At 39.7% G+C, this 24,417-nt stretch overlaps 1 protein-coding gene across 4 annotated transcripts in view; it reads right to left on the reverse strand.

Annotated features, from left to right (window-relative positions):
- LOC133422491 (protein kinase C beta type-like) overlaps window positions 1-24,417 on the reverse strand; it is a 122,684-nt gene that overhangs the window by 26,057 nt on the left and 72,210 nt on the right. For all 4 annotated transcript variants that reach the window (XM_061712507.1, XM_061712504.1, XM_061712506.1 and 1 more), the window contains 7 exons: window positions 20,329-20,469; window positions 13,519-13,692; window positions 10,801-10,892; window positions 7,352-7,414; window positions 5,292-5,430; window positions 4,960-5,040; window positions 2,778-2,885 (listed from right to left, as the gene is read on the reverse strand). In XM_061712507.1, coding sequence (XP_061568491.1) covers window positions 2,778-2,885; window positions 4,960-5,040; window positions 5,292-5,430; window positions 7,352-7,414; window positions 10,801-10,892; window positions 13,519-13,692; window positions 20,329-20,469 — 798 coding nt within the window. The remainder of the gene's footprint in view (window positions 1-2,777; window positions 2,886-4,959; window positions 5,041-5,291; window positions 5,431-7,351; window positions 7,415-10,800; window positions 10,893-13,518; window positions 13,693-20,328; window positions 20,470-24,417) is intronic.

Here is a 24,417-nt window from a genome sequence, read left to right on the forward strand (position 1 = left end):
CGTTTGGTGCAAGCAGTCCACTGTGCTTCTTTGATCGTGTGTTGTTTTTAGACATTACTGATGAGTTGGTGGTCCAAGACAGGTCTGGCGATACACACGCCAAGGAATGGAAAGCGGACTAACTGTTGATTAAACAATAACAATAATTTAAGCGATTAAAATGTAACTAAACAGTTAACCAATTTGAACTTAGAATTGTTTCCTCTTTGAACACACACATAATAAGATACATGCTGTCACTGTGTTGATGTTTTATGAGAATGTATTTAATCTCCATGAGACGGCGCTGAGTAAAGCCTGCAACTCCTCATTCCTGGATCTTTGCTGTTGAATCAGTTGCCAACATGGCTAGGACTCTGGCGATTTTCATTTATTACATTTTAATGATGAGTAGGTGTCTTGACTTGTAACATTTATATAAACTAAACAGCAGGCATAACCTTAAATGACACTGAGCAGCGTTTGTCTCTGATGCCTCAAACACCCCCGCTGGAACCATTAAAATTTCATCTAACTTTTTTTCCATCTCTCTCCCTCAGTGTTTCATACCTTGACTTTTTCATTCATCATTTCTTTTTTAGGACAGTGTTATAATTATTAATGTATCAAAACCCCCATTTTTGCCTCTCTTTCGTTCATTTTAACCACCCATCCATTCTTCTACTGTACATCACGTTAGCTGCCTCCTCCTGAGGTCCAAATTTAAGCCACCGAGTTAAAGCCTGCAGACAAATGAAAAGATGTTGTTTCCCTTCCTCCTTTACTGCCGCGGTCATCCACAGGTCCAATTAAGAACCGTTAACAATGTCTGTCCACACACAAGCTTCAAGGGGAGTGATGTCGGTGAGAGCGAGTGGGTGTGGAGGTGGGGTGTGCCTCCCTCAGGAGCAGCAGTCATAACTCATTACACTGGAGCCAGACTAACATTTCCCACAGGTTAGTCAACCTTACACTGCTAACACACACATGTATGCACGTGTGTGAGTGTATGGCATTCACCATTTCATTCATAAACCCAGAACTGGATAAAAAGACTCCCAGAACGCTTTAAATGAAACCATCTCATGGGTTATGATGTACATCATCTACACAAGTTTTAAATACACCTATTCCTTCCTCCCACACAGCTTCTTGCTTCTTCTTCCCAGAATTTCCAGGTCATTGCACTTCTGTCACCGTTTTTCCAGGATATCCAGATCTGCATGCAGCAACATATTTTGTGCATGAAAAGCAAAAAACTCACATTTCTGATTCTACTCGTTAATTCCTGCAGGAACGGACTATATCCACCAACACTGAGCTGATCATGAACCTACAAAGTTTCTAAGCTTGATCTCCATACAGACTCAACGAGGGTCATAGCGTGAGCGAAACATACGGTGATGTCTTAAATATTTCATGGTTTTTGTTTTGGGGGTGTGTTGTAATGCATAACGTGCAAACACCTGCTCCAGAAAAGTTCCACTGAAATGTTTAAAAAAAAAATAAAAAAATCATGGAAAACTTGGAGCGCATAATATTATGAAAAGGAGTCTGGGGAGATCTGCGTGTGTAAAGGTCAAGGCTGGGTGTGTGTGACCTTTAAATCCTTAAGCGGTACTTCTTTTTTCTTTTTCACAACTGCATGTCTGAGATTCAGATTTCATTTGAAGAGAAGAAAGTGCAACACCTGAATTAACAACAGCTAAAAACAGATGAAAATATAAAAAATGGACAGTCAAATAAAAGGCACGGCTTGCTGCAAGCTCTCAATACTAAACTTGCTATTCAAGTAAAAAAATAAATTTCTGTTACTGGAAATCTCCAATGAAAATATAACTGAAAGGGCGGTAGAGTGTGTCAGTCTGTGTGGCGTGAACGTCGTCATCAGAGAGTGTGCAGCAGTCTCTAATGCTGTAGTTCTTCAAGCAGTGCTGAATCTGTGATTCGGCTGTCTTCAGGCACTGAAGTCAGGCCTAGTCGGTCATTTTAAATCAGTAGCACTTAAAAAAAAACCCAAAAACTAAACTTGAGATGATCTGAATCTGTTCCACGAGATCGCAAAATATGTTTCTCTGTAAATGCTGAAAAAGCAACTTGACCTCCAAAATTATTTGTTTCTTTTTCTTTTTCAAAATGGAAATATCTTGTAGTGTTTAAAAAGTAAAGGTTCATCTAGTCCTCACATAAACACCCCCCTCCCCCCCCACACACACACACCCAGAGGGCACAGCGGGGACTGAGGGTGGATGGAGGCGAGCTTTCATGCTTCAGTGAAAATTCACTGTTGTAGCGCTACAATCCAGTAATCATCACTAATGCATAACATACAGGCTCCGTGTGTATGTGTGTGTGTGTGTGTGTGTGTGTGTGTGTGTGTGTGTGTGTGTGTGTGTGTGGGAGAGTGTGAGAGTGTTTGTGTGTACTGCATATCTTGTAAAAGCATAGATCTTGAAAAAAAAAAAACTGTGAAACTTTGTCTTCCCCACCACCTTTTAATCTAATTTTAAAAACATAATATGCACACACTTGTATTTTTAAATATCTCTTTAATATTTTAAGTGGGAGAGTTTTTTTTTGTTTTTTTCTTTTACATTTTTACAGAAAAATAAATAAAACAATGGTTTACCAGTGGAAGCTGGAGATGTGGGGAGAAGGAGAGAAGCTGTTTCACTACAGATACATGTTCACTCTTAATTATTTGGATGTCACCGCTGCTGCCTCTTCTCTCCTTAATTCCTCACTCAACCAAACGCCTCCCTGCTCTTCAGTGCGTGTGTTTGTTTGTGTATACTCACTCCTTTACAGATGGCGACAGCCTCCTTGGACATGGACTTGGGATAGGAGACATGATGCTCCATGATGGACTGAAACAGCTCATCCTCGTCCTCACCGTCAAACGGAGGCTGGAGAGCAAAGGAGGCAGCAATTATTGGAAACTGTTATGTAACTCAATTACAAATGAAACACGTGTCCTTTGACAGCCATTATACCAGTTTACAGCGAGTCCTCGTCCCATGTCCCTGAGATGCGTATTGGCTTTAGCTCTACCTGCCAAATAGATCAATCTAGTTACTATAACCTGTATAGTTTGCCGATGTAGTTCCATCTTTGGTTTTGTTTTTTCTAGTGGGCTCTATTATCAAAAGCAGAAAGAACAGGAAACGGAGTCTATTAGTTGTATTAGTGTATACTTGCGCATTACTTTTCTCAGTCAAAAGCACTACCGTGGTGACGATAGACGCCAAAAAGCCGCCCCCCCTTCATTTGATTGGTCCATATTTGATAGTTCCTACTTTCTGCTATAACTTTTGAATGGTTTGACGTAAAGACTCTTGGGTGGTGTCATCGGACTCAGTTTTGAGTCCTTGAACATAATTGGTGCAAACTAGCCCCACCCCTTCTTCTGATCGGTCAATATTTGATAGTCCCTATTTTCTGCTATTACTTTTGAATGGTTTGATAGAGAGTTGTGGCTGGTGTCATCCGCTAAATGTCCAGGCCTGAAGAATCTACATGCAAGTCATACAAGCGCTTCCACTGCAGCACGCCTGAACGTGCACAAGGGTGCGAGGGCCCGTCCATCGCTGCTTGCAGCTTTAATTCTGTTTATTTCTTCCACACTTTTGTCTAGAAACTTACCTGCTATCCTTATTTAGGTGACCTTTAGAAACGTTCAAATTCAAATTCACAGAGGTGCTTGCAGCTTTTCATCAGTTAAGCTGACCCTTTTAGCTTACATTCACTCATTTAAAAAGAATGATTAGAACATGAGTTTTAATCACATTTACACACACATATATATTTTAATCTTGACATTTTACCCAAATGAAGCCTTTGCCCAGTGTACTACTTTGGCCAGCGAGACCGTCCTAGAGGTGGGTTTGTAGTTGACATGAGCTTAGATGTGACGCAGTTGTTTCAGGATGTGTGAGTGAGTAATGCAGCGAGGGTAATTGAATGAATGCCAACAGAGGCTTTGCTCATTATATTATATTACTCAGAGTATAATCTCCTCAGCATCAACCCTCAGTAGTCTACCAGTGACGACAATCTGGATCCCTTTGTTCTTTAGGCTCCACAACTGCACCAAAACAGAAAACTCGTACATTCTATCATTCTCTTTCTTTTGGTTTAATTCCCTAGTTTGGAAAATCACTTTTTTTTTCTCAAAGAGATAAAGAAACACAATTTGCTCTCTACTAATCTTTTCAAAACATTTAATTCTGTAAACAAAGCTGTCTGAGACTACACACTGATATTCTGAGTGATTGCCTCTCTGGATTAGCATTTGGGATAAAAGGTGTTCCACAGGCTTCAGTTTTAGATCCATCTTTTTTTACTGTCAATGTTAACAATATTGTGTCATCTCTGGAAAACTGTCACATCCCATCTGCATGAGGGTGACACAGAGCTGTATTATGTTGTTAATTCTCTATGTCTTGCAGTTCAAAATTCAACACACAACAGTTTTGATATTCCCACCTAAAAAATACCTGTAATACAAGTATGAAGCCAAATCAAATATCCTGGGATCTGGACTAATGAATATTAACATTCAAGCCAAATTATTATGTCATCTTATTGTAATTAAAGACACTTTTTTATCTAGGTGTAATTTTGATAATTTTTATTTATTTTTTTGTTTTTAAACATACGGTTCAGTTTAAAAAAAATATATATTATTATTATTATTATTATCTATTTAACAAAGCCTCTTCCAGGATCAGGGGCTAGACCTGGGACAGAAGAGACATTTTATCTTAATGATTGACAACATTTGCCAATCAACAACAACCAAATTTTATTCTGAAGTATTTTAATAAGAGAGAAAAAAAGAGTCTGTTTTCTTTAGTTGCCTTTTAAAATGCTAATGACACAAACATTCATTCAGCTTCTGTGATGGTCTTCTTCATAGAAAAATATCAAATACTTTATAATAAAGTCCAGACACACACAAATGTGCGCACACACACTAACCTGTCCAGCCAGCATCTCATAAAGCAATACTCCGAAGGCCCACCAGTCCACAGATTTCCCATAAGGTTGGTAAGCTATAATCTGAAATATAAGATTAAAGAAAGTTAATGGAAGGTCAAATCTGAAGAAGGCAATATTTAAGTACAATATTTGTTGAAACAAGACTCAATAAAAAAATGTAGTCAGTCATTGTTGATCTTCAAGAAACAAAGCTAATTTAATACCAGCTTTTATTAATGCCATTAAAGTTTTCTTGAAAGATGTACAGTAGGCTTGGTCACTCTTTGTCTCATGCACACACACACACACACACATGCAAACTTAGTCCACACCTCAGGAGCAATGTAGTCTGGTGTTCCACAGAAGGTCTTGGTTGTAACGCCGTCCTGCATATTTTCTTTGCACATGCCAAAGTCTGCAATCTTAATGTGACCCTCACAGTCCAGCATCACGTTGTCCAGCTTCAGGTCCCTGCAGCAGCATAAACAGATATTGATGACACTCTCGTTGTGGACAGAATAATTACAGTGACACTTAAGCAGTTAAGATCAATAGTATGACTCTGATTAAAGTTTTCTGAAGTTTAAAGATCAAAACCTGCTTATCTGGATTTACAACTTAATCGAGAGCAACATGGTTGTCCAACCTTGTCTGAATAATGCACTTTAAAACACACAGAATCGTGCTAAAGCCTGCTCTAAGCTGGGGAACATTAAAGGGAGTTTTCTGAAGAACAAACAAAGGTTATATTTCCATTTCATGTCTTCTGTACTGTATACAGGGTTCATACACATTTTAACCAACAAATTTCCATGACTTTCCCATGACTTGGCAGCAAGTTTCCATGACTATACATGACCTCTAAAACATCAATGTATGAATGAAATATAGGAATAAAACTATGTAAAAAGTCACTACAGTGGAGATCTAATGACAATTGTGGTTTTATACAAAATAAAAATGTGTTTAAACTAACACTGACCATACCATGTTGTAGTATATGTAGTATATATTTTATAGTAATCCAATATAACTATAATAACTGTTGGAGAATGTGGTCACTCGATCCGATCTGCATGATGCGCAAGATGCTAGGCACGTCACGCGTGAGAATGCGCAAGTCTTTTCGATACGAAATATTTATTGATCAATTTTAAATCTACCTTATAGGCTGTTATTACTAAATGTTATCATTAAGTGAGAAAAACTAATTCCATGACTTTTCCAAAACTTTTGGGGTGAACTTATTTTACCAAAACTTTTCCAGGCCTTGAAAATGACATTTTCAAATTCCATGACTTTTCCAGGTTTTTTCAAAACGTACAAACCCTGTGTATAACCTTAAGATCTAGAAGCTTGTTTGAGAACATTTATTTCATCATAAATGAGTTGCAAAACCAATTGGGTAAAATATGGAAATGCTTTAATATTTTCATTCATGTTTGATTTAAAGCACTAAAACTCCACAAGATACTTTTTAGCCACAACTTACTAGCTGTCTGCTTTCAAGTAAAACGTTCAGAATTATGTTTACTGTAGTAAACTTATGATTATAAACATATAATTGTACAGTCTTAACATATACAAATCCTGCACTGAAATAAACTTCTTTTAAAATAACGTTTTCGACACCACACACTTAAAATTCAAGTGAGAAAGTAATGTAATTTTCTCTGAGTTTCCTCCTCCCTCCACAACTAAATGTGCTGCAGAAGCATGAACCCTCACTGTCAGTGATTGGTTGGAGCAATGTTTGATGTGGTTCAACAAACATCGCCAGTGACTCAATTTGTTTCCAGTTTACTGACGTTTCCAGTTAACTCTGCATGAAGACGGTTGTTTTGTTTTTTATAGTGAACAATGGCCAGCATTTAAAATGACTTATCCTGCCTTTACAGTGCAAAGCTTATTTTAGTGTGAGTGTAAATGTGCATATTATTTTTAAACATACACCATTAACTCTTGTAAAATTTTTGTAAAAAAAAAAAGAAGAAAAAAAAAAAAGAAAATCGTATGTAAATTTACACACAATTATTTATCTTAGTTTTAGCTTCCTTTTTGACAATTTCAGATTCTTTTTATTCCCTCAGGTTTCTATTCTCTTGGCACTGATCGAGAGGGAGGGCATTGGATGACAGAGGTGGTGAATCATGTCGGACAGCATGATTGAAACAATCATCAAACAATCCTTCGGCCACCCAAGCAATTCACCGGAATTGGTTTGATTCACAGACGACCCGCCCTGCAATTCACAGGACCCCAAGGATCTGCTGTCAGTGGCAGAAAGTTCAGAAGAGCCCAAGTGGTCACACGCTGCTGTGGAGAGCGCTGAGATGTTAATGTGCTGGGGGGAGGCGGTTGAAGTGAACGCAATGTTCAGTGTGAACGTTACCTGTAAATGATGCCCTTTAGGTGTAGGAAAAAAAGACCAATAGCAATCTCAGCGGAATAGAATCTACAAAAGAAACAAACACACACACACAACGGAGAAACAAGAGCATTAATTAGACTGAGGCTCAGAGAAAGAACAGTGGGGAAACAGAGGGATCATTTCTGCGTGTGTGTGTCAGCATAAAGGTCAGCGCTGTCTCCAAAAGACCAGAGAGCAGTTGATAAGATCAACAGAAGCCTCCACTGACTGACCACACAGTCGGCCGTGTTTGCATGAAGGCGTCAAAGACGTGGCTAAAGTGTGGAATATGGAGAGACTGCTTGGCTGCAGTTTTGTTTTTCTTCTTTTATTTAATTTTTCTTCCCCTGTCAGCAGAATGAGCTGCTGGAATACTTTCATTTCTTCTCAGTACTTCAAAGCAGCACTTTGAATCGAAACAAATGACATGTTTTACTTCCATGCTCTGCCGGGATTGTTAAGCCATCACCTAAACCAGTTCAATAAACTAAATATACACTTGTGTGAGTCCCAGTAGTTGTAAAACTCAAACTCAAACGCAAGTGCACAGAGGAGTAGCCACTTGCAGATTACCAAAAAAGTGAAAATCTCTGTGGACTCAACTTTCCTTTAACTCTTGCAGCTGTTCGATGGTCGCTGTTCGGTTTGACTTGCAATCTTGGGGGAGGTGGTGGCTGGTGTCACTGCTCCTTTGACGGGCTACAGAAGCAGTGGGACAACAGATGCAATACCGGTTGCATCTAAGGCCACGTTTACACATAGCCGGGTATTTACAAAAACTGATATTTTCCCCTCTACGTTTTCAAAAATATCCTCGTTTACACGAACCCGCATGAAAACGCTGTTACGGTGCTATGAGCAGCCAAACCTGCAGGGGGCAGTGTAACGAGAAGCGTAAAGTCATGCTAGCCAATCAGAATCCTGAAAAAAAAACAGGATTTTTTCAGGATGACACGTCCTCCTGACACGTGTGAAGCCTGAATAATATGGTTCTGCGTTAAATCGACGGCGTTGCCTACGTACGGTGTGCGTCGCTGCGTACCCTATGTCGTAGGCTCTGCGTTGGTGTAACGCGGAACCATAAATCAGCCTTGACTTTACCCAGTGGTTGTAACAGTGCTCAGCAGAGATAATGGTAACCGCCAGTAGGGCGGACGTGGGCAAATCTTTTGGCGCCCTCACACATGAATATTTTTTTAGACAAAAATAAATTGTAATTTAACTTAAAGCTTTATTGCACAACCTTTCGTAACAATCACTGCCAGCAAGTGCAAGTTTCAGTGAGACTTCTGGCAACTGGAAACGTGGTCCACTCTTCCTGAGAAAACTGCTCCCGTTGCTCAGGTCTGAAGCCTGCTTCTTTTCATAGATGTTCAGCAGGATTAAGATCAGAGCTCCATTTAAGAACAGTTACATGTTTTCCCATGAGCCATTCTTGGGTGTTTTTAGCTCTGTTACTTTTGTGTCTTTATTCTGTTGGATGAACTGAAATTGAGGTTGAGCTTCCTCACATGGCTCCAATGTTTCTTACAGTGCACACTTTTGCTACTTTGGTTAGTTATGAGACCTGCAAAAATTCCAGGTCCACCTGCCAAAAGGAGCAAAGTATTATCAAAATACATGGATCTCCCTCTTTGTTTCACAGTAGGCATGGTGGTCTTTTTTTGAAGGCTTCATTCTTACACATTTGAACACAGACCAGCTGTTACCAAAAACCTCTAGTTTTCTCTCATCATTCCAAAGGGATACCTTGATCATTATGTTCAGCTTGAATGACTGGAAGTTTCCCCTGGATCCTTTTCTACCATCCACATCATCCTTTTAAACAAGCTGTGGTTACATTTCCTCCAAGGTTGGGTACGGTCCTCATAATAATTGCAAATGCAGCGACAAGAGCATGAAGCCTTTCCCTTTAACTTGCTTGTCTATAATCTTGTCCTCTGACAACTCTCCCTTTTTGCTGACTCTGGCCTATGTTCAGTGTGGTGTGAGCTGTTACATTGGCAATCTCTCACCCTTTAAATGGACTGCATAGCTTATTAAAAAGAAAAACCTTTCTCAAAGAGCTGTAAGGGCACCATCAAATGTATCCATGTGTGTAACTGCTACTAGCAGACTGAACACCAGTAATGGTAAAAGAACCAGAAATAGAAGTCCTGTTTGTGATACTGGTAGGGCTGTTCGATTTTGCCCAAAAATAAAATCTCGATTTTTTTCTCTCAAAATCCGATTTTCGATTACGATTACGATTATTTCGTGAATTGACAAAAGGCAAAGAAATGATTTCAAATATGCTGTTTTTTTATTGAACATTTGCCCCATTGGGCTTTAAGTGCAAACTTTGCTCTTATTAAACCAAAAATGAATGAATAAAGTGCAAAACTCTGTAAAATAAGTTGAAAAAAAGTTTTAAAAAATATAATAAAATATAAAGTTTTATCTCTGGAAAAAAAAAATCAGCAAATCAGCACTTGCAAACATACAGTAAGTTATATTTCCAATTAAATAAAACAAGACATTTTCTAATTAAACTAAACTGGATCTTTGCATGCTAAATAATAATGCAACCCATGAAGGAGGTAGAGGTGTGTAATGTCAGTCATTACATTTGCTATTCACATTTGCAAGTTTTTTGCAAGGAACACAAGCCGGTCTACCGGTGGCATGTTCCAACACCCCCTCCTACACTAAAGAGCCTCTCCGATGGGGCACTTGTCGCAGGTATTGAGAGGTATTTCCATCAATCATTAATATGGTATCAATCATTAATATGTGTGCAGACAAGGTAAAAAAAAAAAAACAGTGAAAAATCGATTTTTCGATTTTCACGTTTTAACATCGTTCTAATTACATAATCGCGATTACGATTTAAAATCGATTAATCGAACAGCCCTACTGGTTGGGTCAAAAAGTATGCTTTTCAACCCAAAAAAATCCCGCAAACCTTCAGCTTGCGCAGTTGACCAAAGGACTTGCAGCCTTAGTCAAAAGTCTTATCCTTCTCAGGCCAGTGCTTTTAACAATGCTTAAAATGTGCTCGCCTAACAAGGACCAATTACAAGGCAGGAAACATCCGACCCCGTACCAGACTCCTGACACCTCGCATCGGCAGGGGTGATTTCTCACAACCCAGTGGTTTCCGGACAACATTTATGCATGCACCTCTGCAACCTTGCATTTTTTTAGTTGTGGATTCTGCTTTGCGCTTGTGGATGCAGAAAGTTCCTCTGGGAGGATAATTTACTCCTCACATATACTCTCCTGTGCACTTGTTTCACACATGCATGTGGCTCTTAATTAAACCGCATACAGGTAGCTTGTTCACTGAGGGGAAAAAAGGAGCATAATTAAACTGTGAAACTTTCAACAGCACCCGCCTGAGCCTGAGACGTAACACAAATGGCATAAGAATGGTGTGTTTTTGTACTCACACGGCGTGGGGCTCTTTGAACTTGCCGACCTGCTGTATCTGATACATGAGGTCTCCGCCATTTATGTACTCCATGACAAAATACAAGCGGTCCTGAGGAGAGATAGATGGAGATACGGGGAATGATAGGTCAGAAGATACACAGAGGCCACGGACAGAAAGAAAGAGTGAGGGGGAAAAAAGGTCTTAAATTACTGTGGAAGAAAGAGGTTGTCCAGATGGTAGATGGGTCATAGGAGGCAGGACCAAGTGATGCAGAAAAAATAACATGGGAAGTGAACGTAGGTGGATGAAAGAAAGAGGGAGGAAGAAGACGGAGAGAGGTGCTGACTGGATTCTTGGCAGTGTGTCCAATCAGTCCTCAAACGAACTCAACTCAAGACCTATGGTCCTCTATTATCTGGAGAAATTGGCAATAAAGTACAACGTGTGAGGAAATGTGAAGGGATTTGGTGTATGGATGTGTTTTGGAGAAAATATAGAGTCTGCACCGCCTGACAAATGTTATGAGCAGCTGTTTGAGTGCAACACGTGCACCTTGTGTGCATTTAAGGAGTATGTGTGCACTGCAAACCATGCACAATATGTACGTGTGAATACATGACTTGCATAAATGTAGGGGATGTGTATAATAGCTGCCTGCTAGAGCTGGGCGATATATCGAGATTTTAATATATATCGATATATTTTCAAACGCGATATGGTACGAGACAATATCGTTTATATCGATTTCTAAAAAAAAAAAAAAAAAAAACATTTTTTTTTTTTTTTTAATGATTTTGATATAGCTTATTTTGTGACAAATTGACTTGAATGTTTTATTTGAGATTTGCACAAATGTTTTGTTATTTGCACAACTGTCAACCTCAGTGGAAAAGTCTGCCTGTTACTGTCTACATTGTATTAATTGTACAGTGTATTTTAATTTAATTGTTATGCAGGAAAGGGATATTTGTTTTATTTTATTCAAGAAGCATTTTTATTCTATATATGCAGGCAGTTTATTTTTATTTCATTTGTTTTATACATTTTGATATTGTGCAGACCTCTGTTAATAAAGGAACCTGTGTGACATTTGGCACGAGGCATTGTATTAAAACTGAAGGTTTTTTTAAGGGTTTGCCTCAGAAAAAAATGAAGCTAACAGAGATGCTATGCTATAATGCTTTGGGGGAAACCCCAATTAAGGCACAGAAAAAATATCGAGATATATATCGAGTATCGCCATTTAGCTAGAAAATATCGAGATATGACTTTTGGTCCATATCGCCCAGCTCTACTGCCTGCTAAAGAAAAAGCTCTTCTCTGGACAGACAATTAGTGCAGATCAGGATTAACACACTCACTTTCACTTCGTGGGTGTGTGTAGATAAGGTCAGCTTTTATCTGTGTGGTCTTAAGCCACAACATCAAACTGACTGCCAACACATCACAAATCAATGAGAACACGTCCAGATGACTGTGTTTATGGTATGTGAAATTAGATGACAAGCCCTAGTGGCGACACATGACACCAGCGAGCTATATTTACTCCTCTGTTGACTCATCTTTAGTGTAATGCGGATTAGCCATCACAAGTTGAGCATGAATCAAACATGAATTGGGGCTGTGTATTCCAGCTGTGAGCTGGTGACAGCAGGCGAGGTAGCTGCTGGTGAGACCACAGCGCTCGCCCCGTGCCCTTCAGCAGGATGCCACACTCACTTCGGCTGCATGCAACTTGACAATGTAAAAAAACACTGCAGAGGGGGTCAGTCCAGATTTTTGCCTTTCATTTTCTGGTAATTTTATTGTGTTTGTAAGCGCGATGCTGGCGTCAGGAGATTTTTGACGCTTTCAGTGTGAATGCAGGGTAAGGGTGAGGCAAAGCACTCTGAGGAACTGAAGGCCTTCGCTCTGGCTGGGGTCATTTTGACCGGAGCCCTAGCACCTTGCAAAGGTTAAAGACAACTCTGCATACAGGAAATTATACAATATCTCTTTCTAGGTCCAAACTGGTAAAATCAAGCTTGTTTAATATAATCAAGCCTCATCTCATTAAAATCATGTGGTTCTATGATGCAAACTATGTAAGCAACCAATTAGGTGTGTAGTTCTTCCTTGATTAACAAAGAAATGTGTTTTTAGTCGAAAGTATAGGGACACGGCGAGGTCCCATATCCCATTCATACTCATCATTTTCTATAGTGTAAAAGAAGCTCCTGTACAAAGAAGCCTGACATTTTATAAATCTAGTCCAAATTGTCCTACTTCAAGCAAATATATAACTTGCAATGGGGTAAAAAAAAATGTCTTGAGTAGAATTCTTCAAACTAGTAAAATGGTCCTAAAATAGCCTTTGACATTTCTTGAAACTATGCTTCTTTTTTTACGTTCTTAATAATGACCTTTTGCAGTGTATACAGTTTAATTTGGGATTAGCTGGACTTCAGTTTATTGTAACACTACAAACATATTCTACCTTTAGTGCGGCTGCAGATTAAACTTGAAAAGTAGAAAAGTAAGGATTTTAATTATTATGATGCGTTGCGGTTAAGTTAGCCACATCATGTTGAAACTGGCCCACAAGGATCTGGTTGTGTTTTGAGCTCAGTTCAGCTCAAATGTTCATCTAAACAGATACTATCATTCAATATCAAAATATCAAATTCTCCAAATCTGATAAAGGTTTTGTACATTTCATACGTGGGACATGTGAATACGAGGGTAACGGACTCACCATGGTCTGGAAGGTGGAGTGCAGCTGGGTCAGGAACGGAGGCTTCCCGGCCAAAGCTAACACTCTCTTCTCCACCATGGTGCACTCTACGTCGTCATCCTGGATCACAACGTCCTTCTTCAGGATCTTTATGGCGTACAGCTCCTCTGTGGCTTTGCGCTCTGCCAGCATCACCTGGACAGGAAGAGGGAGGAGTGAGGGTGGAGAGGATGTGGAAGTGAAACGGGAGGAAGATACTCTCATTAATATTTTTTTTTAAAGTAAAAGCGGTCTAGAAAAGGTAAAAAAAAAACTACAACACAGGAGAGCTTCACTGACAATGAAAAGAAACTGGACAAGAGAGTAAAACTAAATTATCCTTTTGAAGGACGTCACAGCGGGAGAGGCAACAAAATAAATGAGAAGAAAATAGAGAGGTTAAAGGGGATTAGAATAAAAGCACCCATTTCAAATTCACCTTTTTGGATTTCAACATTTCCTTCAGGGAGTTATGAAGCCTTTTTGGCCTGGAGAGTTACAAAGTCTACACCAAAGAAAGCTCAACACTCCTGATCTGCCTGGAGCACCGTTTTTGAAGTTCAGGCTTTTCTATTGTTGTTTATCTACATCACAGCATTTTCACACATTTTCCGACTGCCTGCCAAGTGGCTCAGACAGAGAATGACCATCTGTCTCAAACTCAGCTGACCACAAAGAGCAGACTGACTCCACACTTGTCATTTCAGGAGGGAAACCTCAAAGAGACGGAGAGAAAGTGGCAATCTGCTGGAGGAGATAGTACTGGACTTGGAGATTTTTAGTTGGTAACACCTGCAGGTAAAGGAAAGGTACAGCAGTCAATAATGCGTGTAATGCTCTGGAAGCTCTGGAGTTGTTCCTCGTATCAGTTTCCACAATTTGCACTTAACCGGTAAAAAAGTAGTAAGATCAGTAAATGGTTGAAATCACTTTCAATGGCCTGCAATATTTCTCTTGTGATGTCCCATTCTTTATTTCTGTTCATTTTGGGTCAGCGTTGTATTCGTTTTGAACATTTTTCTGTGTCTGTAATTGTGTGGTGCCGCTGCTCTCTCGGTGGTTGCTGGTAAAATCCTCACGTGAATGTGAAGTATATTACACACGTGTCACGATGATTATTTAGTAACAACCTAAAAAAGGATTACCTCCCATCACAGATCAAGGTTGATGGGTGAAGTAGGGGAAGATCTGATGAAGCAGGGACAGCACAGAAGGAGAGGAGGAACAAAAGATGACTGGGGAAGAGATGAATTAATGAATTTAAAGTCCAGGGAGACTCATGCTTGTGATTACAACGAAGGGATGTAGATCTACAGAAATATAAAACAAAGGTTCAAAGATACTAAGAAGACACACTGTGCGACATCTGCGTGGCTTTGTTAAATCTGCAAACAGTCGCCAAGGTCAAACCTGCGCTGCATCCTCTCAAACAAAGAACAGACAGGACTGTTTTTGTCAAGTCTCATTTTCTTGTCTCTTGCTTATTGAATTTCACTCCTCTTTCACTCTTTGCTTTTTCGATTTTATCTTTTCCCTCCCTCCCTGTGTCATTCTTTTTCTCCTGTCCTCAAGTCCCCTTTCCGAAGAAAGACAACCCATTCTGCAGAAAGCGACCAAACAACGCTCAGGTCAGAGCTTGCAGGCCATCTCATAAAAGCTGAAAGAGGCCTGTGACCACAGTTCAGCTCTTGCTCTTCCACAGTTAGATGATTGTATGTGTTGGTAGTTTTTAGTTCCGCTTTTGAGTTTTGCAAATTATATAAAGAACAAAATTAACCATTCCTTAAAGGCTGTTTTTGTAACTCGAACATAACAACAATAAAAACATGTACAGTATATTGCATGTTTTATGCTTTGTAAGAGTTAAAGCAGCACAATGTAACTTTCAGCTTTTGAGTTTGGCGGCTCCTTTGGACAAAAGCGGTAGTGCTTTACCAGTAGTGTGGAAGTTCCTACCATCCACCTCAAAGTTACATAGTGCCAGTGAAGGTGATACAGATGCAGGTGGAAAAGTTACATTGTGCTGCTTTAAGATACAGGAGAAAAATTTGATGCAATTTTTTTATAGGAATACTTTAGTATAAAACACAGAAAAGAAGTTTATATTTGACATATATTGCTGAAATAAGGATTTTTTGACATTAGTATTATGATTACGGGGAAGAAACAATGTCCGTCAGCAGCACCAGCTGGAGGAAAAGAAACATGCGTCTGTGTAATCAGTCAGTAAATGCCAGAGAGCCACATGAGTGAAAGTGACAAATAAAAACAAAATATAAATGTTTCAAAACTGAAAATATTTAAAATAAATAGGTGTGCTTTAATTCCCCTTTGTGTTTTCCTTTAGGCTCTATTATAGGAATTACATACATAGGAATGTCTACAGCATTTCAGTATCAACAAAGGTCGGCCTATCGGATTCTGAACACATAATTGTAGTTTGTAAGCGGTTGACAGGTAATTATTTTAGATTTCTTGTAAACCTGTCTTAAAATGTAACCTTGGTTGGGCTGGTGGGACAGCAGGTGGCGGAAAATTTCCCTTATTATTTAAATCCAAAACCTGACAGGTATGTGATTATGTAAACTGGAAAGACCACAGGAAGCTTATGATACTTTTCCATCTTAATCCACTTGCTCTGGTGCAAAGCACTTGAGATCATAAACTTCTAATATTTGGTTTGGTTTCCTTTTCACACAGACAAAAAGCTGTGCATCTCTAAATGTGTCAATTTGAAACACACAAGAATGTTCTCCTCACTGACTGAAATATGATGTAAACCTACAGGCGTTGGTTGTTGGTCAGGTGAGTGTGCTTTTATTTACCATTCATGGTTTGAAAAAAATGAAGCAAAGCAACAGTTTAGCTAGCCAACCAGTACATAAGGTCACATGCGTTAATCAGACATAGCTTCAGCTAAGCGTTATTCCCACCCTACCTAGAGTCTGTGCTTTAATTAACAAACTGAATCATGTGATTTTAGACTTTCCGTGCTGTTTTTGTCATTTTATTCAGATTGAGACCACCCCTTTTAGGGGTCTTGGTCCATTTGTTTTGGCCCAGACCCGCGTGTCCATATCACATTCACACCAGATGCAATGAACCAAAAGGGGAAAACAAACTCCATTTAGTTCCATGTGGATCAAAGCCGACAGATATGAAACCACCATGAATGTATTTCACAATTATCCCAAGCATTTCTTGACTGTAAAGTCTCAGGCTGTTCAGTTAGGCCTCAAGGCCGTGGAGCTGCTGCTGACTGACTAATAGCCTGGAGCTTAAGGGGTTAATATACTTACCCCCCCCCCCAATGAGGTCAGAAAATGAGCAACTTCACTGTTTATGCTTTACTGCTTATACATATTCAGGTATGATAATGTCGAAAGGTTAATGGGTTTGGTATTCTACTGAGAGAGCAGCACAGATGGACTAAGAGTGTGTGTGCGTGTGTGTGTGCGTGCGTGCGTGCGTGCGTGCGTGCGTGCGTGTGTGTGTGTGTGTTTTTGAGCTGAGAACAGTCACAGTTTAACAATCTCCATCATTAAAATCTATTAAAGTTGCCTGCACTTGTGATATCCTTTGCTAAAGTCAGGCAAAAATGTAAGTGTGTGTGTGTGTGTGTGTGTGTGTGTGTGTGTGTGTGTGTGTGTGTGTGTGTGTGTGTGTGTGTGTGTGTGTGTGTGTGTGTGTGTGTGTGTGTGTGTGTGTGTACTGACTCAGCCCATATGGCAGCAGTGTGACTTTATGTAAATACAAGCCCTTTAAAGAAGAAACGAAGAAGAAGGACACCATCTGGACCAATGTTTTCTTTACACGACTAGAAGGACGAGACCGGCGTGAGAGAAAGACGACTTAAAACCTGATGTCTTCAAACACCTACAGCCTCTGCTGACTGAATTTAAACAGCTGCCAACACAATGTAAAAACGTTTTCCTCACTGCAATCAACTTATGATGGCAAATTTGAGAGGCTGAACTTCACATTTTATGTCTACGTCTTTCTTGAAATGACTTATGTCACACAAACATTAATAGGTCGTTACAGGAGCAATGTGTTAGGAATGTAGGTTAAGATGTCGCAAAATAACTTAGAAACAGCAAGAGTGAGAATAAGTGCAGCCATATCACAAAAAGGATGACAATGCTGCTGAGATTTCTGCCGAGTTAGAGTGTTAAATAACGAGTTTTGGTCTATCCAGTCTTGTAATACCAGTTCCTGCCATGTGTGGTGGTAGCGAGCAACACGGCGGGCTCAGTGCATGATAACATGAAGTCACACGGCTTGTGGGCAGACTTGAACTTATTACCAGTCATGCAGATACCGACCACAAATTACCCATTTTCTGATAGGTAAACAGAAACAGCAAGAATGGAGCTCTTGGGAAGAGAACTTTGCACCACCACAGCCACCCGGTACAGGAAAAAGGGTTTCTTTGGAAGCGAGAAAAAGAGCAGATAAAAACGGCTAAAACCAATAAATACCTGCAGTGCTTTCCCCCTGGCAACAGCTCAGGTACTTTAAGGGATTCTGATTCCTTGGTTACAAATTCTATTTTGATTCTCAGATTTGGTGTTGAACCGACGCCATGGAAATGACAAGGAGGGACCGATGGTTTGCGTGTTTCTTACACGAGAGTAGACCCACTCACTTTGTGCAGCTACACTGCCCCCATTTTGATTGGAGTGTGGAGTATGAATTTTAAATTCTGGCTTCACGTTACACACTGCTCCTCTAAGTGCACTAAGACCTGAGGCGTGTGGCACTGTTTCATCCAAGAAAGTTGTTAAGTGACACTACTACTACTACTAGTTCATGTTATTGCTGTTAAAGGTCAATCTACAAACTAGTGAATTGTGGGCTATTTAGTAATGCCCACTTTCTTTTTTTGTGGCTTAATTTATGTTTCTGTGTAGTTTATTTTCATTCAGTAGTTTATATTCTGATAATGATAATCTGATAAGGTTATCTATAAAACAGATAAAGCTGATGTTCTAGTTCATTGATAAGACTCAGATTCACTTCTGAAAGGTACTTCTCCTTTCCTCTACATTTATTTTCAAATGTATTACATTTTTTACACAGAACTCACTGAATAGAAAAGTAGGTTCAAACCCATTCATTTGAACAAATATAAGTAATATCATGAACATTAAAGAAAACACTTCACAACTTTTACCGTAACATCACAGTTTGTAAGTCCCTCTGATTGACTTTAGGGTGATGGGCCCTACCTGGCTGGCAACATGTAACTTCATGGTCCAGTTCAGATCCCTCTTACAAGAACAAATATCCTGTTACAGTAATGTGTCACACACCAACATCAACATCTCTGTTGGCCAGGAACTAGCCAGTCAATGTCCTCTGTACATTTATTGCGGCAGAGCTGTTATGTCATGTCAAGAAATTTGCTGGTTTGCTGTGTGTTGTTGCTGCGGTTCCTTGTTTTGACTAATGTTGAAATGTAATGTTTTCTACTGAATTAGGAGTCCAATAAATGTAGTTGAATAGCTGTTCTGTTGTCTGTTAGCGTCAAAACTGTAGAAGTTTGCATGCTTCTACCTGTTAGCCAGGTGTTTGCAGGTTTTTTTTTTTTAGTTGTGTGTAGCACAGATGATGCACATTTATTGGCAGAGAAGCTGCACATGGGCTTAATTACAGCTAACTACGATGCTGCGTTGAAAGCTGGGATTTCACCTCCCGCTGCTGTTTTGTAATGTAGCAACCGTTCAGTTGAGCACCTGCCAGAAATGACAGGAAGCAAAGGATTTAAATGATGGTGTCCGTGGTGCAGAATTTTAACTGCAATCCACAAACACAGGCAACAGCAGAGGAAAAGAAGATAGCACCAATGTCTTTTAAAGTTTAAAAGTGATTGCATGTGTTTACACAGAGGGTATGTGTACATATGTACTGTTGCATGGTTCAGAAATCTGCGTTTGTGTGCATGAATGTGTAAGTCAGGTATTCCTGCAGAGATCAGGCAACTTAGACTCTCCACCCTGAAGCATCAGCGTAGCATTAAATTCCTGTTACCATGGAAACAAGCAGCCGGGATACAGGTCTGACACACAGACGATGATCTTGCTTTTTTCTCCTCTCCCTCTGTTGTCCTTTTCATGTCACTTTAAGTCTCTCCCCGCCCTGCTGCTCTGCTCTCCAGTCTGTTCTCTTTCTCACACAACATGGCCTCTCATTCTTTCAGTTTCTTGCCTTGATTTTTATTGATTCATTCATGTCATTTTTTCCCTTTCCAAGGTTCCCCACCCCTTCCTTTATCACTCTCCCATTTTTCATTCATTCTGACGCTTTTACCTCTCCTTCAATTCATTCATGTCAACCTTGTCGCCATGGATCTCATTGATGCCTTCCTCTCCTTTCATTGCTCTCACCACTTGTCATGTCATCCTCTTTGCTTCTCTTCCCTCATCCATCTCTGTCTACCTGGGCTTTATTCCTTTAATCCTCTCCGTCTCCATCTTCTGCTCCTGTCCATCTTTTATTCTACTTCCTTTAATGTATGCAGACATTAACTTTTAAAGTTCACCCAAGCTCGCAGAGGTATTTAATATAGCACTACAAAAAATGTAAATGCATAATATCCATACCCTGCATGTTCTTTGGGAATATTAAAAAATGACCACTACACTGTCACTGAACTCTATTGTAGCCTCTATGGTGATTGTTTGGCAAATACATTTTTAAAAAAGGTCTGTTTATGCTGCAGGCAGTGCCAAACAGAAGTGTACTAACATATGTATGACCTAAACAGACAAAGAAGACACAAGCGTTTACCTTGCCGAAACTGCCCTTCCCCAGCACCATCAGGAAGTTAAAGTCAGACAGCCTAATGCGATCCTGGTTGCCATCGGAGTCGAACCGTGCAGCATTTGCAGCCTTCCCTTCTGCGTTCTTGCCAACGGCGATTTTAGCCCTCTAGATGGAGGAGAATAAAAAACAGGAACAAATTATAAACAATGTTACTCTTTCAAAGAGACCACAGGCTGTATATCATATGCACGTAAAGACAAAATAATTTGGCACACAAATGTACTACGGCTATGGGGTTTCACAGGGTTCTGGTCTCGGACCAATTTGGTTCACTCTTTATTTGCGTTCTTCGGGTAAAATTATTAGAAATCACAACATTAACTTTCACTGTTATGCTGACGACACCTAGCTCTTTTTATCAATGACGCATTTCTGAAGCTACAGGCCTGACTTGGAGATGTAAAAGTGTGGATAACATGTGGTTTTCAAAACTGAAATAATAAGTTTGGGGCCTGAACAATTCAGAAATGTAATATCCAGTCTTTTGATGTCTCTTGCTAGTATCAGCTGTATGTCCTGCAACACTGTGAAGAAACTTTGGAGTAATCTTTAACAAGAGAGTTATCAGTCAAACCACATATCAAACCAGTTTTTACAATTTCTACATGCATTTGTTACATCAAGGCTGGACTACTGCAACACCGTCTTTGCTGGATGGCTAAAATCCTGGTGCCGGGATTCTAAGTGGTACTGCTAAAAGAGATCATATCTAACCTGTTTTAACTTCACTACACTGACTGCCCGTTCAGTTTAGAATTCAATTCAAATTCTCTTTATGATATTTAAAGCCCAAGATGACCTGCCCCCATCTTATCTTACAGACATAATTGTTCCATATCAACCTACCAGAGCATTTTGCTCTCAATTTGAAGCACCTTTAGTTTCATTGTTATGAAATATGAACAATGACAAATAAAAAATCTTGAATCTTGAATTTGCATAGTCCCAGTTTACTCACAGTTCCCAGAGTGTCCAAGTACAGAATGCAGCATGGTTTAGATGTTGCTCTGCTCCAACACACCTTAGTGAACCATTAATGACCTTGTGTATACCTTGATGAAACCTGATGGTGATCCAGTCATTGAATCAGGTGTGTTAGTCGGTCCTGCATGTTTTATGCTAGTCTGCCTCAGCACACCTGATTCTAATGAATGGTCCACATTAGCTTGTCATTAAGTTCTGTACAACTGTGTTGATGACACAACTTGTATCATGGTGTGTTGAAGCAGGGTAGCATCTAAAACATGTAGGACAGCGCCCCCCCCCCGAGGACCAGGGTTGAAGAACATTGCTCTATAGGAAACATTCAGGGACAGGAACTAAAACAGCAGTCTTTTTCAGTTCTCCTGTTTGGTTAAATTTTAGCCTCATTTCATCAGTCATCATTTCATCTCTTGCTTTAACAATGTATTCTGTTTAGTTGGTTTAACTTGCATTTTGAAAGTTTTTTTTTTCCTGTTGTGTGTGGTATTTGTTCGACTTTCTGTGTTGCCCTCTTGGTCATTTTTATCCCCACTAGGTATGTTTACACTATCCTTCAAAAGAAAAAAAAAAAAAATCTAAAACTGCAATTGAAATAGATGTTCGCGCATCTCTGGGTCACATTTGCCTTTCTAAAGGAGCTGGCTCCCTTGAGCGTGAGACTGCAAGTACGAGAGAAGGAGTTATTGGCTTGTATAACTCAGCAAAAGTTCCATGACTCTTTCTAAAGTTTTCAATCAACTGCTCCTCCATGAAATTGTGGGCAATGATTTCCCTAATATCTCTCAGATGTGGCCAGCTCATATATGAAGGTCTCACCCTGCGATATTTCAACTCAAAACAGTGAACATCTTTTTGAAGTAGAAAGGATGACGGCAAAGAGCGGTTGCAGAAGTAGAAATTAAACTGCCAAAATTAAAGAGGTCCTGAACATCCATTGCCATTATTCTTAAAAAGACTCATTATGAATGGACAACAGAGCATTAAATGGAAAAAAAATGGACAACACTGCATTAAATGACTTTATGTAAACATTCAATAAAAACTGTATTCATATATTGCTGAGTCACATCAGCTTGTACCAACCAAACTTTCAGTGACATGTTAGTCTTATTTTAAAAAGACAAATTTAGCTCTTCGCTGCAATTTGTTTTTTAAACGTTTTTCTGTTCAGACACAGTTATGGGATATTTTAGGATCTGGATTTTATCTCGAGTTAGTTGTCCCATATAGTCGCTATGGCGAATGACAGATTTCCGACATGTCAGCAGCTCCTGCTGAAAGGGGCATGTTGGTCTGAACCGAGTAGCTGGTCCAGTTTAGGACAGAGATCCAGAAGGATAATCTTGGTGACCTAAATCAGCTGATGATCCAGTCTTCATCCTGGACCAGCAGGTCAGTGTGGTCCCTGAAGACTCACTCCTGATCCTGCATCAGCAGGTTCCTCTAACAGAGCCAAGCTGCCATTGGGATTTGTGAGCTACATTGTCTTGTGCCTACGTTTATATGTTCAGACCATGTGGTTAATTGTGAAATTGTGGCACTTTGAGTCGTGTGTAACTTATTTGGTGATGTGGGGACTGCCGTGTCCTTCAGGCGGTTGTGAACCTCATATTCTGGACTTCACTGCATCGCTGCTGAGTGTCGTCAACGGACAAAACCTTAGAAAATGTACTTATACCAGACTTGATGTGTGCGTGAAGGACCGAAATTTTTCACGTTCATTTCACTTTTTAAACATCCAACCGTGAGCATGAAAAGTGACTTACGCAGGTTTTTTTTGTGCGCTGCACTCTTTGTACATGAGGCCCCTAGTGTGGTGGGAAAGGAGTGACTGGGTTATGTACGTGGTGACGACTGTGACTCGTGGTAAAGAGGAACCTCGCGCCAGAAACTGTTACATAGGACGAACTTGCTCCTGTTTGTTGTAAATAATACACATACACACATATATATATATATACACACACACACATATACACACACACACTGTATCTTAGGGTGAATTGATCAATTTTGTTCTTCTCCAAGGATTAAATTGGGTGAATATGTTAAATGTCTTTCTGGTCTATAAGATATTTATTTTATTTTTGTCCACTCACACTTTATACAGGCTTAACACTTTTTTTTCACTATAGGCAAGAGACCTATAAACTAATAGGGTTACATCATCATTAAACTAGTGTAACATCACTTTCTTACATGGCCCACATGTGGTCAGACGTGGCATAGCTACATAGAGTGGCTTTAAATCAAAATGATGCAACTTTTATGAATTTAATTGTTTCATATGTTAGTCAGTTGTTTCTGTTCACTTTTTCATTTCATACAATCTCTCAATGTATTCTCACCTTCAACCTTGCTAATCTATTGTCGTGTCTTTGTTGAAGGAAACTTCTATTATAATCTTATATTAAACTTTTTAGGCCACACACTTCAATTCTAGGAGGCTGTAATTACATTAATCCTAATTAACACGTACATTACTGCAAACTCAGGAGCTGAGACGACGATACATCTTATCTTTTCTGATCTTATCTTAAACTGCTTATCCAGAGGTTCTATTCACTTCTTCTATCCTGTGCAGCTGCATTTCCTCGTCCACAGGCAGAAGGGACGATTTGTACCTTCCTGCTTCCCACATTGACTGTGCATGTGCATGTGGGATGCAAGCTGTCTGGATCTTGATCCATCAGTGGATAAAAGGAACTATGTGTTCCCATCTATCATCAAGCAAAACCTGCACCCATGTGTCCTAGTTCGTATGCATCATAAAGCATTGCCATAAAAAAGATGAATGGAAAGAGATCAACTTGATTAAATGTGCCTGTTTTATCTCCCCCAAGGTATATAGTTGTGTGACTTAAGCACCAAACACAGTCTTAAATCATAAAATTGTCAAATCCAATAGATGTGACAAGGGTTTAAAGGTCAAACATGCAATAGTCTGGCTGATGTACACGCGTGCTGGGTTTTGATTTCAATGAAGGACAAATGCCTTTTAGAATCAGTGGTACGATGAGGCTGGTGGGAGACGGAGGGAAAACTGCAGTGGTCCAAGTCAGACTGAGA

The sequence above is a fragment of the Cololabis saira genome, chromosome 21, assembly GCF_033807715.1.
Source record: "Cololabis saira isolate AMF1-May2022 chromosome 21, fColSai1.1, whole genome shotgun sequence".
NCBI lineage: Eukaryota > Metazoa > Chordata > Actinopteri > Beloniformes > Belonidae > Cololabis > Cololabis saira.